Source organism: Maniola jurtina, chromosome 3, assembly GCF_905333055.1.
Source record: "Maniola jurtina chromosome 3, ilManJurt1.1, whole genome shotgun sequence".
NCBI classification, from domain to species: Eukaryota; Metazoa; Arthropoda; class Insecta; order Lepidoptera; family Nymphalidae; genus Maniola; species Maniola jurtina.
Window position 1 is genome coordinate 7,458,283 of NC_060031.1, and position 17,137 is coordinate 7,475,419.

Below are 17,137 nucleotides of genomic sequence, written 5' to 3' on the forward strand. Positions count from 1 at the left end.
TTGTAAACAGTAATTACAGCTACGAGTACCAATAACAATAGACATTTTGTTTAACATTCTAAAAGTCAGAGATGATCGTGATAAAATGCATACGTATCATAGCACGACAAATAGCTGAGTCAATGAAGTGGCGTGGAGGGCGGGCGGATTGCTGCGGGCCGTGTTTCAAGCTTTAGGCGGGCGGCGTGAAAAATTATGATTATCATGAACAACCCGCGCGTTTTGTGGTTACATCGCTAAATTATTTATTTTCATTGACCGGGCCCAAGCCGATGTATGTTGGAGACTTTTGTGGGCTTGTTGCCAGCTGATCTAGACAATATACAGACTACAGTGTTAAACAAGTTTCATGATGTGGGTTCTACAATCGGACTACGAGATAGATGTATTATATATGAGTATACTAGTTGACCCGCCACGGCTACGAACGCCCGGGTAGGCTTATATTCCATGGATAAAATATATAGATATTATAAAACTATCATGAGCACTAAGAAATTTTAGTATTATAAATATAGATGCTCCGGCTGTACTCACGTGGTTAGTTAGTAGATATAAGCCCTACAGAACTACTAGTTTCGAACCCATCCGGGGTCCTTTTCACAGGGACTCAACTCACAACGCGTCGCGGTTGAGGCAAGTCGGGCTTACAGCCGGGAGCGTCTATTTTAATAATATAAATCACTCACGATAGTTTAAAACGCTATGGCACCATTTTTTACCAAAATCGAACCTGTAAGAAAGGAATGAAAATGTGATGTATATTGATTTGCTGTTACCCGTTGAGTAGTCCTGTCCTCCGGCTCCGAAATTATTCATCAAATCTTCATTTACATGATATGTAGGTACATGTCTGACAGTATAATCTTTGTAAAGGCATCAATCGATATAATATTTAGATCCCAAAACAGTACTTTTTTAACTGTGCGAAGCCGGGCGGATCAATTAATCGATAGGTAATGCCTCCGCCGATTAAAATGTTAAAAATATATGTACAGCAATAGCATTGTTACAGTTTTATTATATTTTATTACGTGTAGTAGATTATATTACAATATTATATCATCAATGATATACGGAAACGGTAAACCGTAGTTAATAAATCGTTTGCTAGCTGCTACGCTCTATCATAATTTTCAAAGCGGTGCTTATCTAAAGAAGTTATAGATATTTTCAGTTTTGCAGCAACCTCAACGCTTGTGTCTTGAGTCCACATTCTGAACACCGTGACGCTTAACACAGGCGTCCGCTCCCCGCGCTCCGTCGTCCTCTCGAGTAAGAAGTGCTGCCGTTTGGTGGTCGAGTCGGCCAGAGGACCTCGCGCCGTTGACATCACGGGCTATCCTCTCGTCCCAACTTTCATATTCCGTCATTTGTGCGAAGTCGCTTGTTCGGCACACACCGGTGTGAACGAACAATGGACGTAGAAGAGTTTCGTATACGGGGTAAAGAGATGGTGGATTATATTTGTACTTATATGAACACCTTAAAAACGCGACGCGTTACACCATCTGTAGAGCCGGGCTACCTCCGCACCACCCTTCCGGCAGAAGCTCCCATCCACCCTGAGCCCTGGGATGACGTTATGAGCGATGTGGAAACCAAGATCATGCCCGGTGTAACACATTGGCAGCATCCACGGTTCCACGCATATTTTCCGGCGGGTAATGGATATCCTTCTATACTCGGAGATATGCTTTCAGCAGGCATCGGATGCATCGGATTTTCCTGGGTAATTGTCAATTTTTTAAATATGTGATAAAACATTTTTTGGAGGTCTAAAGTAGGTGTAATATGGAGATGTAAAAAATATGTGAAGGGGTGGGGGCGGAGCAAAATTAAATCTCGCATCATCAACAAAACTGATCCGGCCCTGGGTAATTGGTACTCGTTTGCTTCGTATACTTAGATACAATAAAACTGTGACTAGACGACTAAAAATTTTAATTAGAGGACGCGTTAATGTCGATAAGAGCTAAAAACAGCATTTTTTCACGCTGTAACTACGAAACGATTTCATTATAACGTTATCTCAAAAAACAATAGGGTTATTTTGAGATAGATGATTTTTTTTTAACAATAACGATTAACTGATAACATGAACTGATTTCGACAATTCAAATTCAAATTCAAATTATTTTTATTCAATTAAACTTTTACAAGTGCTTTTGAATCGTCAAAATAGTCTACCACTGGTTCGGAATGCTGTTCCTACCGAGAAGAACCAGCAAGAAACTCGGCGGTTGCTCTTTTCAAATGTACAATCTATACTAATAAATAAAATTGGAATGTCTGTCTGTAATTTCGAAATAATTACCTCATATTAAGCTCATATGGTTATTTGAACGATACCAACACTGAATCACACGTTTTTAAAATTTTTGTCTGTCTGTCTGTCTGTCTGTTTGAAAAGGCTAATCTTCGGAACGGCTGAACCGATTTTGACGGGATTTTCACTGACAAGTAGAGGATTGACCAGGGTGTAACATAGGCTACTTTTTTAATCGACTTTCAAAAAGGGAGTTGTGTTTTTCTACCTATGTACACCGAAATCTCCAAGATTTCTGAACCGATTTGCGTCATTTCTTTTTTAATCAATAGAGGAACTTTGCGACATTGTTTCCTAAAAAATTTGGAGTCCAACTCCTCAATCCTGTTGCTGCAGGGGATCTGACCAATCCAAGCGGGCGAAGCTGCGGGCATCAGCTAGTTTACAATAATATGCCATACTGTATACAAGCAATTGCAGCGCCGTGTATTGCTGGAGCGCATCAAATCCAAGCTTTTTTGTCATTTACATAATCTTCGATTGTATAATAAGCTTTTTTCAGGAGCATACTTTTAATAGATTTTTTAAACTTGTGTAAAGGCAAGTCTAAAATTGATTTTGGAATTTTATTATAAAATATTACACTCATTCCCACAAACGATTTTCCAACTTTCCTGAGGCGGAGCGTAGGATATGCGAGCCTATCACGGTTTCTAGTTTGCCGGTCGTGGAAATCACCGATTTTTTTGTAACTATGAATGTTTTGTCGTACAAAAATTATATTAGCGTAAATATATTGAGAAGCTACTGTAAGAATACCCATTTCCTTAAATTTCTCTCGTAGGGAATCGCGCGGTTTTAAATTATAGATTGCGCGTATTGCCCTTTTTTGTAATATGAAAATTTTTCCAATATCTGCCGCTTTACCCCATAGTAAGATTCCGTAAGACATAATACTGTGAAAATAGGCAAAATATACAATTTTTGCAGTTTCCACATCAGTTATCTGTCGAATCTTTCTAACAGCGTAAGCAGCAGAGCTGAGTTTACCAGCAACTGTTGATATATGGGCATTCCATTGAAGCTTTGCATCTAAAGTTATCCCCAGGAACACGTTTCGAACAGTAGTTTCTTCTACTTTCAACATATCATTATTTACCATTAAATTAAAATCATTTGCCGTCTTAGTATTGGGCAATGCGAATTCGACACACTTAGTTTTCTTTGTATTTAAAAGCAAATTATTAACAGTAAACCAATGAGTAACCTGCGATATGGTTCTATTTACATCGTCAAAATTATTATAATTTCTATCGACTTTAAAAATCAATGACGTATCATCAGCAAATAGTACAATATCGCAAGTATTTTGGACGAAATATGGTAAATCGTTTATATATACCAAAAACATGAAGGGACCTAAGATAGAGCCTTGTGGAACACCCATTAGTGAGGCTGATCCGGATGACTTCACATCATTTACACATACAGTTTGTATACGATCACTGCGGTAGGACGCAATGAGACTAAGCGCAGAGTCTTTGATTCCATAGTGGTTCAATTTAGCCAAGAGAGTCTCATGCGCAACGCAATCGAATGATTTAGACAAATCACAGAAAATTCCAATAGCAATTCTTTTTTCTTTACAAAAGTTATACTCTCAGATGGGTTCCCTGTAAAATTTAAGATCTGATAAAACAACAGTTTCGGAGTTTCGGAGGACGGAACTACTCAATAGTTAACAGCAAATCAAACACAATTCGAAAAGATTTGTTGAAGTCGGGTGAACTTGCCCGTTTCGCCGATTCGAATCGAACCGATTTTTCAAAGCTTTACAATATTTGACGAAACGAATTTCTTAAAGAGCAAAATGGTACTTAGGTATTTACTATAAATTGATCAAAAGTACATAATAATTGATATTTTGCAATATTTTCAAATCGTGTTACTTACCTCAAAACAGAGAAAGAATTTAGAAAAATAAAATATGAGAATCATAAACGTTCCCAAATACGTTTTCATTAAAATACTAACTTGTTACGGCCCTACAAACCTAATACAATCTGTGATTTTGTAGTATTTAATATTTTCTTATTTGATATCAAGACGTGCAAGGGTATTGATTGTAGAAACCGTTGTTTTAAATAATTGATAAGTAGATAGAGCAGACAAATTGCAGCTCTACGCTGCATTGATACGACACTTATAGGTCAAAGAAACCTTATAACCATTACAATGGCAATGCTACTACTTATTTTGAATTAAAGAAAGCAGTATTTTAAGCAGTATTTAAGTTGTTTTTGTGAGTATTTTGTGAGTATTTTTTCTCTGTATGTTGCTGTTTCATCCTGTGTTCTGTATTTGCGCTATCTAGTTGGGATAAATGGATACCTATTTATTTAAATTATTTTCGTTTTTGATCACTTTTGTTAGGTATTAATAACTATCCAGTTACTTTTTTATTTATTCTGATACAAGTTATCCCTTGACTGCGATGGCATGGCAGTTTCATTAAAGCCATATCTATCTCTGATCGGTTTCTACGTGCCGGAACGCTTAATCGCTTGGCGGCACGGTTTTGCCGGTAGAATGGTAACTAGCCACGGCCGAAGCCTCCCACCAGACTAGACTAGAGACAATTTAGAAAACATAAATTTCCAAATAGTCCCTGGGAACAGAACCTGGGAGAAGGTCAAGATAGTAGAAGGTATAGTGTTATTAGGTAGGTAAAAAATAAAATAATTACTGATTTCAGGCAGCAAGTCCAGCCTGTACGGAATTAGAAATAATTATGTTAGACTGGATGGGTGAGTAATACATTATGTTTTATTTATTTTAGCAGACATTATGATAAAGCGAGTAGGTACCACAAGACCACTTAAAGTAAAAAAAAAACACTGATGGACGATCTTATCCGCCCGATTTCAAAATACGCGGATATACCAACCCAATTTTTTCTAACTTTGTATTATAGTGGCGTTAAGTAGCTACGGTTTTCAGTTAAAAAAAAAAAATATTTACGGAACAGTGTGGAACGTTTACGGAAGGCATATGAGGTAGAGGTTGGAGATTCAAGTGTAGGTGACTCTAACATAATAATAGGTAAGTAGTATAGACAAAATGACTTCTCACGCGCCATTTTAACTGTAGGTATGGGTCAACTTAAACTTTTATAACAATGCATTCTGTGGGTCAACTGTCATCTCAAAAGTAGATACGGTTCACCAAAACCGTATGTTTGCCATGATTGACACATAAAGTTAAAATAGCGAGTGAGAAGTCATTTTTTAACCCCCAACCCAAAAAGAGGGGTATTATAATTTTGACGTGTGTATCTGTCTATAGCATCGTAGCTCCTAAACTCATGAACCGATATTAATTTAGTTTTTTTTTGTTTGAAAGGTGGCTTGATCGAGAGTGTTCTTAGCTATAATCCAAGAAAATCGGTTCAGCCGTTTGAAAGTTATTATCAGGCTCTTTTCTAGTCACTGTAACCTTCACTTGTCGGGGGTGTTATAAATTTTTAATTTACACTTGTTACGCATTATAATAATTAACTATATAAAGCACATGCCGCACAAGTTAAAAATTATCATGGTCAAATTTAAATAAATACAGTACAGTAGTCGTAAAGAGCTAAAATGTAAACCCTTAGAATGAACATCTTTGAACCCTCATAAATGAGTTCTTTGTTCGTGTAGATAAGTTATATTATTATCAAGATACATTTTCATTTGGAAAGGGTTTATTTTAAACCTTTTGTCGAATAAATGATATTATCAGGGATGGAGCCTACTCCATATGTAGTTTATGTATGTTCACGCTTTTCGAGTAGGTTTACATATTTATAGGTAGGTAATAGGTATAGTACGCGACAGGTTGAGATGGCAATCGGAATGGGGACGCCCCGTACACCCGCGCTAACTCCGGGCATAACGCGGGTGTACGGGGTGTCCCCCGCATCATACCCCGATTGCCATATTGAGTTGTCGCGTACTATAATAGGTATCTAATTAATGTTAATCTTTAATCAACTGACTCTACATTCTTCACTATTATGGATGTTATCAAAACTGATCAACATAAGTAATTAACTAAGATTATACCTACCTAGATGTATAAGAGTGTGAAAACGTAAGTTTGCAAACTTTACGCAAGGTAGATAAGTACCATACCCGCACCCGTAAACCGCTCACATTTTCCTTTTATTACGATTGGGTTTGGGACGCATTTGTGGGATTTTTCACATCGCTACCCTTCTAAGGATGAAATAGTTTGTGAAACTCGTACCTACCTACCTACTTTAAATGTTTATTGAAACCCTCATGCTTCAATTGTACCTACTTACTCGTATTTCGGTATACTAAATAAAAAGCTAAGTATAATTAGTTAAAAAACTAATTATACTTAGCTCATCATTATGTTGATGATCATGTTACATTATATTTTTGTACGTAATGAAAACATTACGTACAAAAATATAATGTAACATCAACATTCAAAATGATTACAGGAAAAGCCATAGGACTACCACCCGCGTTTCTAGCACTTGAGGAAGGTAGTAAAGGCGGTGGAGTCATTCAGGTGAGGTTTTAAGGATAGCTATTTAGTTTCAACCAAAGATATTATTAGATACCTATCATTTAATTATTATCAACTATGTACCTATATTTTTAAAAAGAATAGCGGGCAAACGAGCAATCTAGTCACTGAGTTATTAGTGATTATCGCCGTCCATGAACATTTGCTAACACCGGAGAAAGCGCCAATGCATTGCCGACTTAATAAGAATTTGTTGGTCCACCCCATGAACAACCCTATTTTGAAATCTTGTGAAAGATTTCCAAATTTATTTTCAAATCGGCTCGGATAAAATATGTTTTTACACAATGCTGTTTGTTATTTCCTTATAATAGGTATGCAGATATAGATTTAAATATAGTCTGCGTTAAATTGTATGGAATTATTTCATGTATTTCTGGTCAAGCATCAATCGCAAAACTATGAATCGCAGGGATCAGCGAGCGAGTGTGTTCTCGTTTGCATGTTGGCAGCAAGGGCTGTCGGTATCAAACGATTGAAGCATCAGTTCCCCACCGTCGACGAGGGTCTATTGCTCTCCAAGTTGATCGCATATTGTTCTAAAGAGGCTCATTCTGGCGTTGAAAAGGCCGCTATGATCAGCTTCGTTAAACTTCGCATCTTGCAAACGGATGAAAATGGATGCTTAAGAGGCCAAACCTTAAAAGAAGTAAGTGATTATCTATCCTACATTACTTTTGCCTATCATATTTGATATGCCTGGATATTTGTACTTATAATTTGCATACTTATCCTATATGGACTCCATCCCAATTACAACGCAATGTGAATTATGATGGTAACCTTGATCTGTCGGGGGTGATTTAAATTATTATTTGCAGTTTTAAAATCTGATTATGTTGTTCCTAAACAATAGTTACCTATTTGGATCCGGGGTTGGAAGTTAAATCAAGAAATTGACTTTATTGGAAGTACAATATAAACAGCACAAGTTACCTAATTGTTAAGATACGGTTATGTATAGTACCTACCTAGGTGGTATGCCACGATGAGATTCAAATAAGTAAGTAATAATCGGGCGGTAATTGAAGAGGCGAACCGCGTCGCATCATATCAAGGCTTCTCCGCCTCGGGCGGTTAATGAAACGGCGGATGCCGGAAATACGTGGCGAGCCGAGAGGCGATAGACCGCATTGTGCGCCACTTTCTGTCTCGCGAATATTGAAAATTCAATTATTCGGCTCTCTTATTATTTACCTAATAGGTGACGATATGAACTAAATTTCAGCATCCAGAATTAGGCTAGATTAACAATTTAAATATTTTTTTGCTCTCGGCCAACGAAAAAAATCTTATAATAGGTACCTATAGGTATGTCTGTTGTATGGTTTGATTCAATTAACATTAAGGCACCCATGTATTCCACTTTAAACCTTAGGTATAGGTATGTAATAGGTAATTGCGAAATATGAGAAGAAAAATGAAAAAATATAGAATTTGTTACTCTAATAAAATAATAGTTAGTCATTTAGTTGCAGCTGTCCAAAAACGTTTGAAAGGATGACTCTTCATGTACCTAATAATTCTTCTTACTTTATTTTTCTAAGGCTATGGAAGAAGATGAAGAGGCTGGACTAGTGCCATTCTTCGTATCGACTACATTGGGCACAACATCATGCTGTTCTTTCGACAATTTGCCCGAGATAGGTCCCATTGTGCGAAAGTTCTCACGCGTGTGGCTGCACGTGGACGCGGCGTATGCGGGCAACGCATTCCTCTGCCCTGAACATAAATGTCATCTAGCTGGGATCGAATACGCAGATTCGTTCAATACTAATCCGAATAAACTGATGCTTACGGCGTTTGATTGCTCCTTACTATGGGTAACTAATCGATATTTACTAACGTCGGCTTTGGTAGTGGATCCCTTGTACCTACAGCATTGTTACGACCATACCGCTATTGATTACCGGCACTGGGGAATACCGCTCAGCCGCCGCTTTCGCTCGCTCAAGCTGTGGTTCATGCTAAGGAGTTACGGCATCAGCGGTTTGCAGAAGTATATAAGACGACACTGTGAATTAGCAAAATACTTTGAAAAGCTCGTGAAAAAGGACGAAAGATTTGAAGTTTGCAATCAAGTGAAGGTACTTGTACCAAGATTGAAATTAAAACGATTATTTTTAAAGATTGTCTAGCGGTTTACAATACTGTTCTTTATTTCAGTTGGGACTAGTGTGCTTTCGTCTTGTAGGAGGTCCCGAAGAAACACCTCAGCAAGTCGATGACCTGAACAAGAAATTACTAACAAATGTTAATGCCTCTGGGAAACTGCACATGGTTCCCGCTTCGGTGCGCGATCAATTTGTTATCCGTTTCTGCGTAGTGAGCCAACACGCTTCTCGGGAAGACATTGGTAACATAGTATATCTCATTTGGGCATTTCATTATTTATGTGCATCTAGATATACCTACCTAGTCATGGTACTAATTAATTAATTTCAGAGGTTGCTTGGGATATTATAACAGACTTCGCTACGGAATTAATCGAAGGCCCAGACAAAGAAAGGGTGAGACGATTTTACGAAATTACCCTGGTTATTTTTCAATGTTCACATTTCCGCTCATCTCATAATAATTATTTTAAAATAGCTGTAGAGACAATAAGAACCAATTTTTTTTCAGCTTCGCTTTTCAAGTTCAGGAGTTTTTTTTTTATATAAATATCTCGGCATAGCGGCATCAGATTTCTACAATTGTGCTCCCTATTGCGTTTGATCCACGACTTTTTGGACACCCTGTATATGTAGTTTATTTTTAACACAGAGGGACAGACAGATTAAACAGGATACCATATTAAGAGTTGCTTGTTTTACCACGGAACTTTTACTTACGACAGGTCTACACAAAAAGTATAAGAACTCCTCCGAGATAAAACATAACCTCTCTAAGTAGATAGGTACTTATACGACTTACATTTTAGGACTTGAACGAGGAACGCGCTCGTAAGCACCGCGCCGCTTTGGCGCACAAGCGTTCGTTCTTCGTGCGCATGGTGAGCGACCCGAAGATCTACAACCCCGCCATCAACAAGACTCCGCCGCCGCAGCCCACCAGCCCGGGCACGCCGCCGCAGCCTGCACCCGCCACCCCAGACACGCCTTCCGACGCCGACTCCATTCGGCTTGTCCCATCAACTCCGTAAGTAGCGAGATCTACAACACCTTGCCGACCATGCGCGTCAGCCCAGGCACGCCGCCACAGCCTGTAGGTACTCGTAAGTCCAGACACGCTTTCCGACATCGACTTCGGCTAGTCTCATCAACTCCGTAAGTCATTAGATCTATAACCCACCAACAACAAGACCAAGGCCATACACGGGCACTTTTTCGCAGCCCACGCCCGCCTCTCCAGATATATTACGCCTTTCGACACTGACTATCCAGCTGACCCATCAACTTCGCTAATAAAGCAGTCTGATTAACTACAACTAGATACCTTAATCCGTACGATTCTATCGATATATATTTACTACGAAAAGTCATCCAAAGTTCCAAAGATCTTGTAAAGAGCTTATATAACAAAGTTTGTTCTAATCCTTAGCTGTTTTATAAAAAGCCATATTAAACCTACTCGTAAGATCTACTTAAGTACTTATGGTTTTTTTAATATTTCAGGAAACAGTCGTCTTGGATAAGCTGGCCTCTCGCTTTCTTCTTCCAAAGCGTTGATAACGATGCTAATGATCTGCCGCTCAGGTACATACAAGCCAATATTTTCCGAAAATTCCCCGAGCCCTTTGGTTTTCCGGGATAAAAAGTAGCCTAAATCCGTCTCCAGGAGGCAAGCTATCTCTTTACCCCAAAGATGATGCCCACAACTTCGTCCACGCGGATTTAGGTTTTTTATAAATCAAGTGGAAACTGATTTTCCGGGATAAAACGTAGCCATAGGTACGTACATCTCCGGTATGCAAGCAATCTCTGTAATAATCCTACCGCTCAAGATTTTAGCAATTAGCATAGCTATGGAACTCTACGTTATGCGTGTTCTGAGTTCTAACATGCATTTGACCAGTTAATTACTTCCATTTAAGTCCTCAGGTTTTGCTTGAAAAAAAAAACATGGACCGAGAAAAGCTAACAAACGGACAGCCGCACTTTCATTTACAATATAAGAATGAATGATTCAACAATGAATAGTAGAATCTATACATATAATAAAATTGTAGAAAAGTGGTGTCTGTACAATGGAAATATATTGAAACAGTGGGTTTAAATAAAAAGAGCAAATCAGTATAATCGCCCAAATTTATTATATCACTTCACTAAACACACTAATACAAATCACTCATTGCTTTATTACTATTGTTACTTTGTTACTATTTATATAATTTACACTTGTTTACACAAATGGACATAGTTTCAGCTTACAATGCGTACGATAGAACAATAATCCTAAAAATGAGCTCGCATAGCTTTATATGGCGTTATCCCCACCGAAGGGATTCGGCAGTGGTGGCGGAGTTGCGTTCGGCTGTCAATGGCGCTGGCGTTGATTGGCTGTCATGGCGGCAGTAGGCTGTGATTGGCCGTCTTGGCGGTTATCGGCTGTAACAGGCGGTGATTGGCCAGCTTGACTTGACTCGGATAGTCTGGTTGGCGTTGGCGCGTTGTGATTGGCTGAGGCGGCGTGGCGTTACATTCGGCCGTCCTGAAACAATGAATTGCTCCCGCAATGGGAAAATGCTTGGTTAGCTTTCTGGTAGACAATAGCTCAACAAGGTCTTCGGTTTCAAGTTATTTATCGGAACAGTTAGCACTGTTGGATATAAGAGCCGTAGGCGCTGTGATATGGCTTTAAAGAGTCTGCTCAGGCATGTACAAGCTTCGTAGCCTCGAAACCCCTTAACACTTCGAGTTCTCTTAATGCCTACCAGCTTGGTTACGAAAATGAACCTGAGTAAATGCTATCAGTGTTTACTTTTATCGCAATGCTTGTGGGAACTTGCCACTAAATAACTAAATTCCTTTGTTATAATTAAATGAAATATTAATTTGTCAGTTACATTATCTAGTTAGCTTTATCCTATCGCTTGCTATCCTTTACCGAGCATTTACCTTGTTACGCATAACCATCCCGAGTTCGCTAATTTTACATTAATAGTAACATGGCATCGTGACCTAGGTAAATACCAAATTATGGATATCACATTCATTGAGAGTATTGTCAGTAGTCCAAATAATATCAGTTAACAGTTTGTCCAATCATTTTATTCGCAGTTTCGCTAGGACCTGTGGCACAACGCGTTTAACATGGTCTGGTTAGTGCTTGGATTGGCTTGACTAGGCACTTGACTCGTGGTAGTATCATGGAGGTCAAAACATACCTAACTATTAATCAGTCGACACTCGGAAACTCTAAAATGTCTACTAGTAAAAGCATTCTTATGCTCACTTTATAAGTTTACTAGGATGTCTAAATAAGGCAAATTATGTATAATATTCTACGAAACTGATCGTTTTCGGCTAATAACAAATTTTGCAAAAGCATCTGTAATAATCAAATTGTACCTACACTACTGATGAGCGATATCCTTTCGCTGTCTTACAAAATGGTTTTACAAAATGTGGTCAGTATGAACTCTACAAAATTCTAATCCAATGCCATTGGTCTGTGATCTAAACTGCAATCTTATCTACTTTAAAACCAAGACGAAACAAAAGAACATTATTTAATTTATAAATTATTATCGTTTTCAGTTGTACTGTTTTTCCACGTTTTACTTTAGAGACATTTTTGAAAGAAAAACCGTCAACAGACTGGCTTGTAGAAAGGAAAATAGCTTGTAAATAGCTTCTCGTGAAGCTGTGAATGCTATTACTCTGACTTGAAAAGGAATCTCACTTAAATCCTTGCCGGGAGATCTCTCAACGAGCAACGAGATGAAAGTACTCCTATCGAAAGTAAAACTTGGCTTTCGAAAGTAAAAATTGGCTACCGAAAGTAAAACTTGGCTATTGAAAGTAAAACTTGGCTACCGAAAGTAAAACTTGGCTACCGAAAGTAAAACTTGGCTACCGAAAGTAAAACTTGGCTACCGAAAGTAAAACTTGGCTACCGAAAGTAAAACTTGGCTACCGAAAGTAAAACTTGGCTACCGAAAGTAAGACTTGGCTACCGAAAGTAAAACTTGGCTACCGAAAGTAAGACCTGGCTGCAGAAAGTAAGACCTGGCTGCAGAAAGTAAGACCTGGCTGCAGAAAGTAAGACCTGGCTGCAGAAAGTAAGACCTGGCTGCAGAAAGTAAGACTTGGCTGCAGAAAGTAAGACTTGGCTGCAGAAAGTAAGACTTGGCTGCAGAAAGTAAGACTTGGCTGCAGAAAGTAAGACTTGGCTACTGTCTTCACTTCGGCATCTATGTAATTCCGAAAACAGTTCACGATTGAATTTAGGTAATACAGGATCATCAGTCAAATAACAGTTTTCTATTCCATTCCTATTCCCTACTATGTAAGCTACATAACCAGGCAGGCATACTAACACCAACTGAACTCAAGATATTATGTAAAACGTCAGTCTAGTCGGCTTAGTGAAAATTCTTACGGTACGTCCGGTCCACCTGACTAACAATGAACGGCACAAAGCTATATCATGGTTATAATTAAAAGTGCCACTTGAACTTTCTACTTACATTATGATTGGACCGACAATCTTAAGGTAGAATGATGAAATTGACTCGATTGAAAGCTTGTTGGCAAAAGTACGTAACATACATGCTGCCTACAAGCACTACTTTTTTTCTAAAATGACAAAAGCATTATCAAAATCATAAGGATATCTAACTGGTAATAGTTATTATTACGTTTCCTCCAAGTGCCCAATTCTGCCTACATTACACTACCTATTTGTATATACTCATACGCTGTGCCACTGGCTTGTATATTATACGAGACAGTTCCAAAGCCGTGAGTAAGATCTACTTACTATGCTCTCAATCATTCAAAGAATGTGATTTAAACTACAAGTTACAACACGTACAGACTTCATAAACACTAACTTTTAGTAAAAATAAAAGAACAGTCATACCATACAGCATAAACGCTTAACAGCGCTTATGTCACCCCAAATAGGCAACAATGCGGCGGCTTATAGATACCCATTGGTTGCAACCCTGCATCGTTAGCGCGCCACGATGTGGTGCCCCGCAGTGACGCGCTCGGCATCAGGCACACAGCACACAGCAAAGCATCAGTGGTGACCATCGTAGGCGATGACGTTTGCACTTCACGAACTCACCAAAAATTCCGAGAAAAGAAAGATAAACACAATATTATTGTTTGACTACAAGTAGCTCCCAGTCGATTTATAAAGTACGTTTGCCCCAATTATGAAGATCTATATTCATATTACATAACAATCATATAACCACATGAAAATCAATTTCACAAGAAACTCAAAAGTGAACATCATAAAACAATTCGATTTTACATTCAAATTGCGATCGCCATGCTATATGCAAAACTGGGTTTGAGCACACTGAAAGTGTTCATCAACCGATTCTGACGTAAATGATATTATTGTATCCTTAAAATAATTTACAGGTACCCCACACGTACCCCGTGTTGTCTGTATGACTGCAGCGGGAATATCACCGACGACGCGAAAAAAATAACCTTAAAGGTTTATAGAACCTTATACTATAACTGAGCCTTGTGCAAATAAAAACACTAATAGCGTCAAAGCTTGTTTCTTGAAGACTTCTGGTTGAAATTTGCGGGTAGTCTGAGAACTATTGTTACCATCCGATATACTAGATCTTTTTTTTTTAATTAATTCCTGATCAGTATGTATTTGTGTCAGTTCATAACCACTCAACAATTTTAACCGATTTTGATAAATGATGCGTCATTCGTCTTGATGGCGTGTGTGTCAATGGATATATAAAATTCTTTAAACAATCAATGTGGTGGATTTTATACGATTTAATGTAAGAGCCGAAAAATATGCAGCGCAAACTGCAGTCGGGAGTTTTTATTTTTTATTATTTAACTTATTGAATTACTTGTTAACTTTTTCGTACCGGTAGCACTTGGTCATAATTTCCACATACTGGAAAGCACTACTACTAACCCACTAAGTACGTTTTCTAGAATTAAACTGCGAATTCAAATTGCGGGTATCTCGGCGAGATGCAACGTGAAAAGTGGATGGTTGAGCGGGTTTTTACCTGATTCGATAAAAAGTTGACTAAATCAATCGGTTGCAATTTTAGCATTAGTATTCACCGCCATTATTTTATCAGTTATATATATATACAATACGTGTATTTTTGTTAGGAAAACTATAAATAAAACAATACACACAAATATCACATTTACAAAAATTAAAACTAAAACTCGTCGAGCTAGTTACCTTGCCTTACCCAAAACTAGAACAATTTATGGCAGAAAAACCCTTACCTATGAAGGAGCTAAACTGTACATCAAAATACCTGCACACATAAAAAAAATGTACACTCATTCAATCCATTTAAAACTGAATTAGCTGCTCACACTATGAGTAATGCGAATTACTTCAACAAATGCGCTGAATGAGTACTTAATTAAATGGCGAATATTGTAAACTTTATTTTCTTAGAATTAAGTTCTTATGTAAATGACTTTTTTTGTTTTTATGAGAATGAAACATCTTTAAACCTAAACCTTTATTTGACGGTCAGATATGCCACAAATTATAGTTATATTTATCTTCAGCTATCACTCAAACCATTCACTATCCGCGAGCGTATAATGACCACCTATCATAACCCGCGTGCTCTAATACTAATTTCATAACCTCAAACAGGGTGTTAGCAATATTAACCTTTCACGGTCATCTCATCAGTAGAGGTTACAAACACGATCAACCTCATTACACTATGCATCAATATCATTAAAAACGGGATTATTTGAAATGGAATAATGGATGGATCATACCTCAGTTATTACGCGTAGAAGTTGAGGGTAGGTTGCCATCGGGCGTAGAAACCATGCACGCTGCAGATGAATGTACCTCCGGTTCAAAACTCTTCTAAGGACCTTCCGGGCCCCAGAAGTGGACGATCTTCATTGTCGCTTGATTTTTACACGATGATTCGTTTCATCCTTGCGGATGAACAAAGTAGATGGCATGTCTTTGCCGACTCGTTAATTGGCGCGATTATGCATCATAACTTTCTTTATTAATCCCACTTCTGAGATGAAACAGTGGGTTTAAATAAAAAGAGCAAATCAGTATAATCGCCCAAATTTATTATATCACTTCACTAAACACACTAATACAAATCACTCATTGCTTTATTACTATTGTTACTTTGTTACTATTTATATAATTTACACTTGTTTACACAAATGGACATAGTTTCAGCTTACAATGCGTACGATAGAACAATAATCCTAAAAATGAGCTCGCATAGCTTTATATGGCGTTATCCCCACCGAAGGGATTCGGCAGTGGTGGCGGAGTTGCGTTCGGCTGTCAATGGCGCTGGCGTTGATTGGCTGTCATGGCGGCAGTAGGCTGTGATTGGCCGTCTTGGCGGTTATCGGCTGTAACAGGCGGTGATTGGCCAGCTTGACTTGACTCGGATAGTCTGGTTGGCGTTGGCGCGTTGTGATTGGCTGAGGCGGCGTGGCGTTACAATATAAAAAAAAAGTAGCAGGGGTTGTTATTATATCGATGCCGAACCCGAAATTGTAATTAATTTTTTTTTGTCTGTTTGTCTGTGTGTTTGTGCACGCTAATCTCAGAAACGGCTTATTCGATTTAGATACGGTTTTCACTAATATATTGTAGTAAGCTTCACTTAGGATTTAGTGTTTATTTCAATTCAATCGGTTCATAAATAAAAAAGTTATGTCAATTTAAAGAATCACGGCGCCTCGCGCCTGAGCGTCCGTGGCTATATAAAGCGCGAAAAGTCACTATTCCACGCGAACGAAGTCGCGGGCACAGCTAGTTTAGAATATATTTTGTACCTACCTAAACAGATGTAGCATTAATGTTTAGTGTCACTACTCTTTAAACTCGTCCACCTAGGTTCCGTCACCTGGACACCATGGTGCGCTTGAAGAGCCCGCACCCCGGGCGGCGCGGCTCCACGCCCGGCGCGTCGCCCGAGCGCCGCGCGCCCTCCCCCGCCCCGCACTGACCGCCCAAGCGTATACGCGTTGACCATGCCATATTCTATCAATAAAGTCATTTATGAGCATTTACATAAGTTTTTTAATACTTACCATTTTCCTGATTCAAAATATTCATTTCCTATAGTGCAACTGATACTGA

At 38.5% G+C, this 17,137-nt stretch overlaps 1 protein-coding gene across 1 annotated transcript; it reads left to right on the top strand.

The window, feature by feature from the left end:
* The first annotated feature begins 1,214 nt into the window (after positions 1-1,214).
* On the top strand, positions 1,215-17,053 carry LOC123880826 (aromatic-L-amino-acid decarboxylase). Its single transcript, XM_045929157.1, has 10 exons — positions 1,215-1,732; positions 5,025-5,076; positions 6,783-6,853; positions 7,284-7,520; positions 8,419-8,958; positions 9,038-9,227; positions 9,317-9,381; positions 9,795-10,012; positions 10,489-10,569; positions 16,892-17,053. The coding sequence occupies exons 1-10, from the start codon at positions 1,418-1,420 to the stop codon at positions 17,001-17,003; spliced, it is 1,881 nt and encodes a 626-aa protein (XP_045785113.1). The 5' UTR covers positions 1,215-1,417; the 3' UTR covers positions 17,004-17,053.
* Positions 17,054-17,137: the final 84 nt, after the last annotated feature.

Excerpts from the sequence above, each read along its gene's own strand:
- LOC123880826 (XM_045929157.1), top strand. The coding sequence starts at position 1,418 with ATGGACGTAGAAGAGTTTCGTATACGGGGTAAAGAGATGGTGGATTAT. Across the intron at positions 6,854-7,283 it reads AAGGCGGTGGAGTCATTCAG|GGATCAGCGAGCGAGTGTGT; the intron begins GTGAGGTTTTAA and ends TATGAATCGCAG. Across the intron at positions 7,521-8,418 it reads GAGGCCAAACCTTAAAAGAA|GCTATGGAAGAAGATGAAGA; the intron begins GTAAGTGATTAT and ends TATTTTTCTAAG.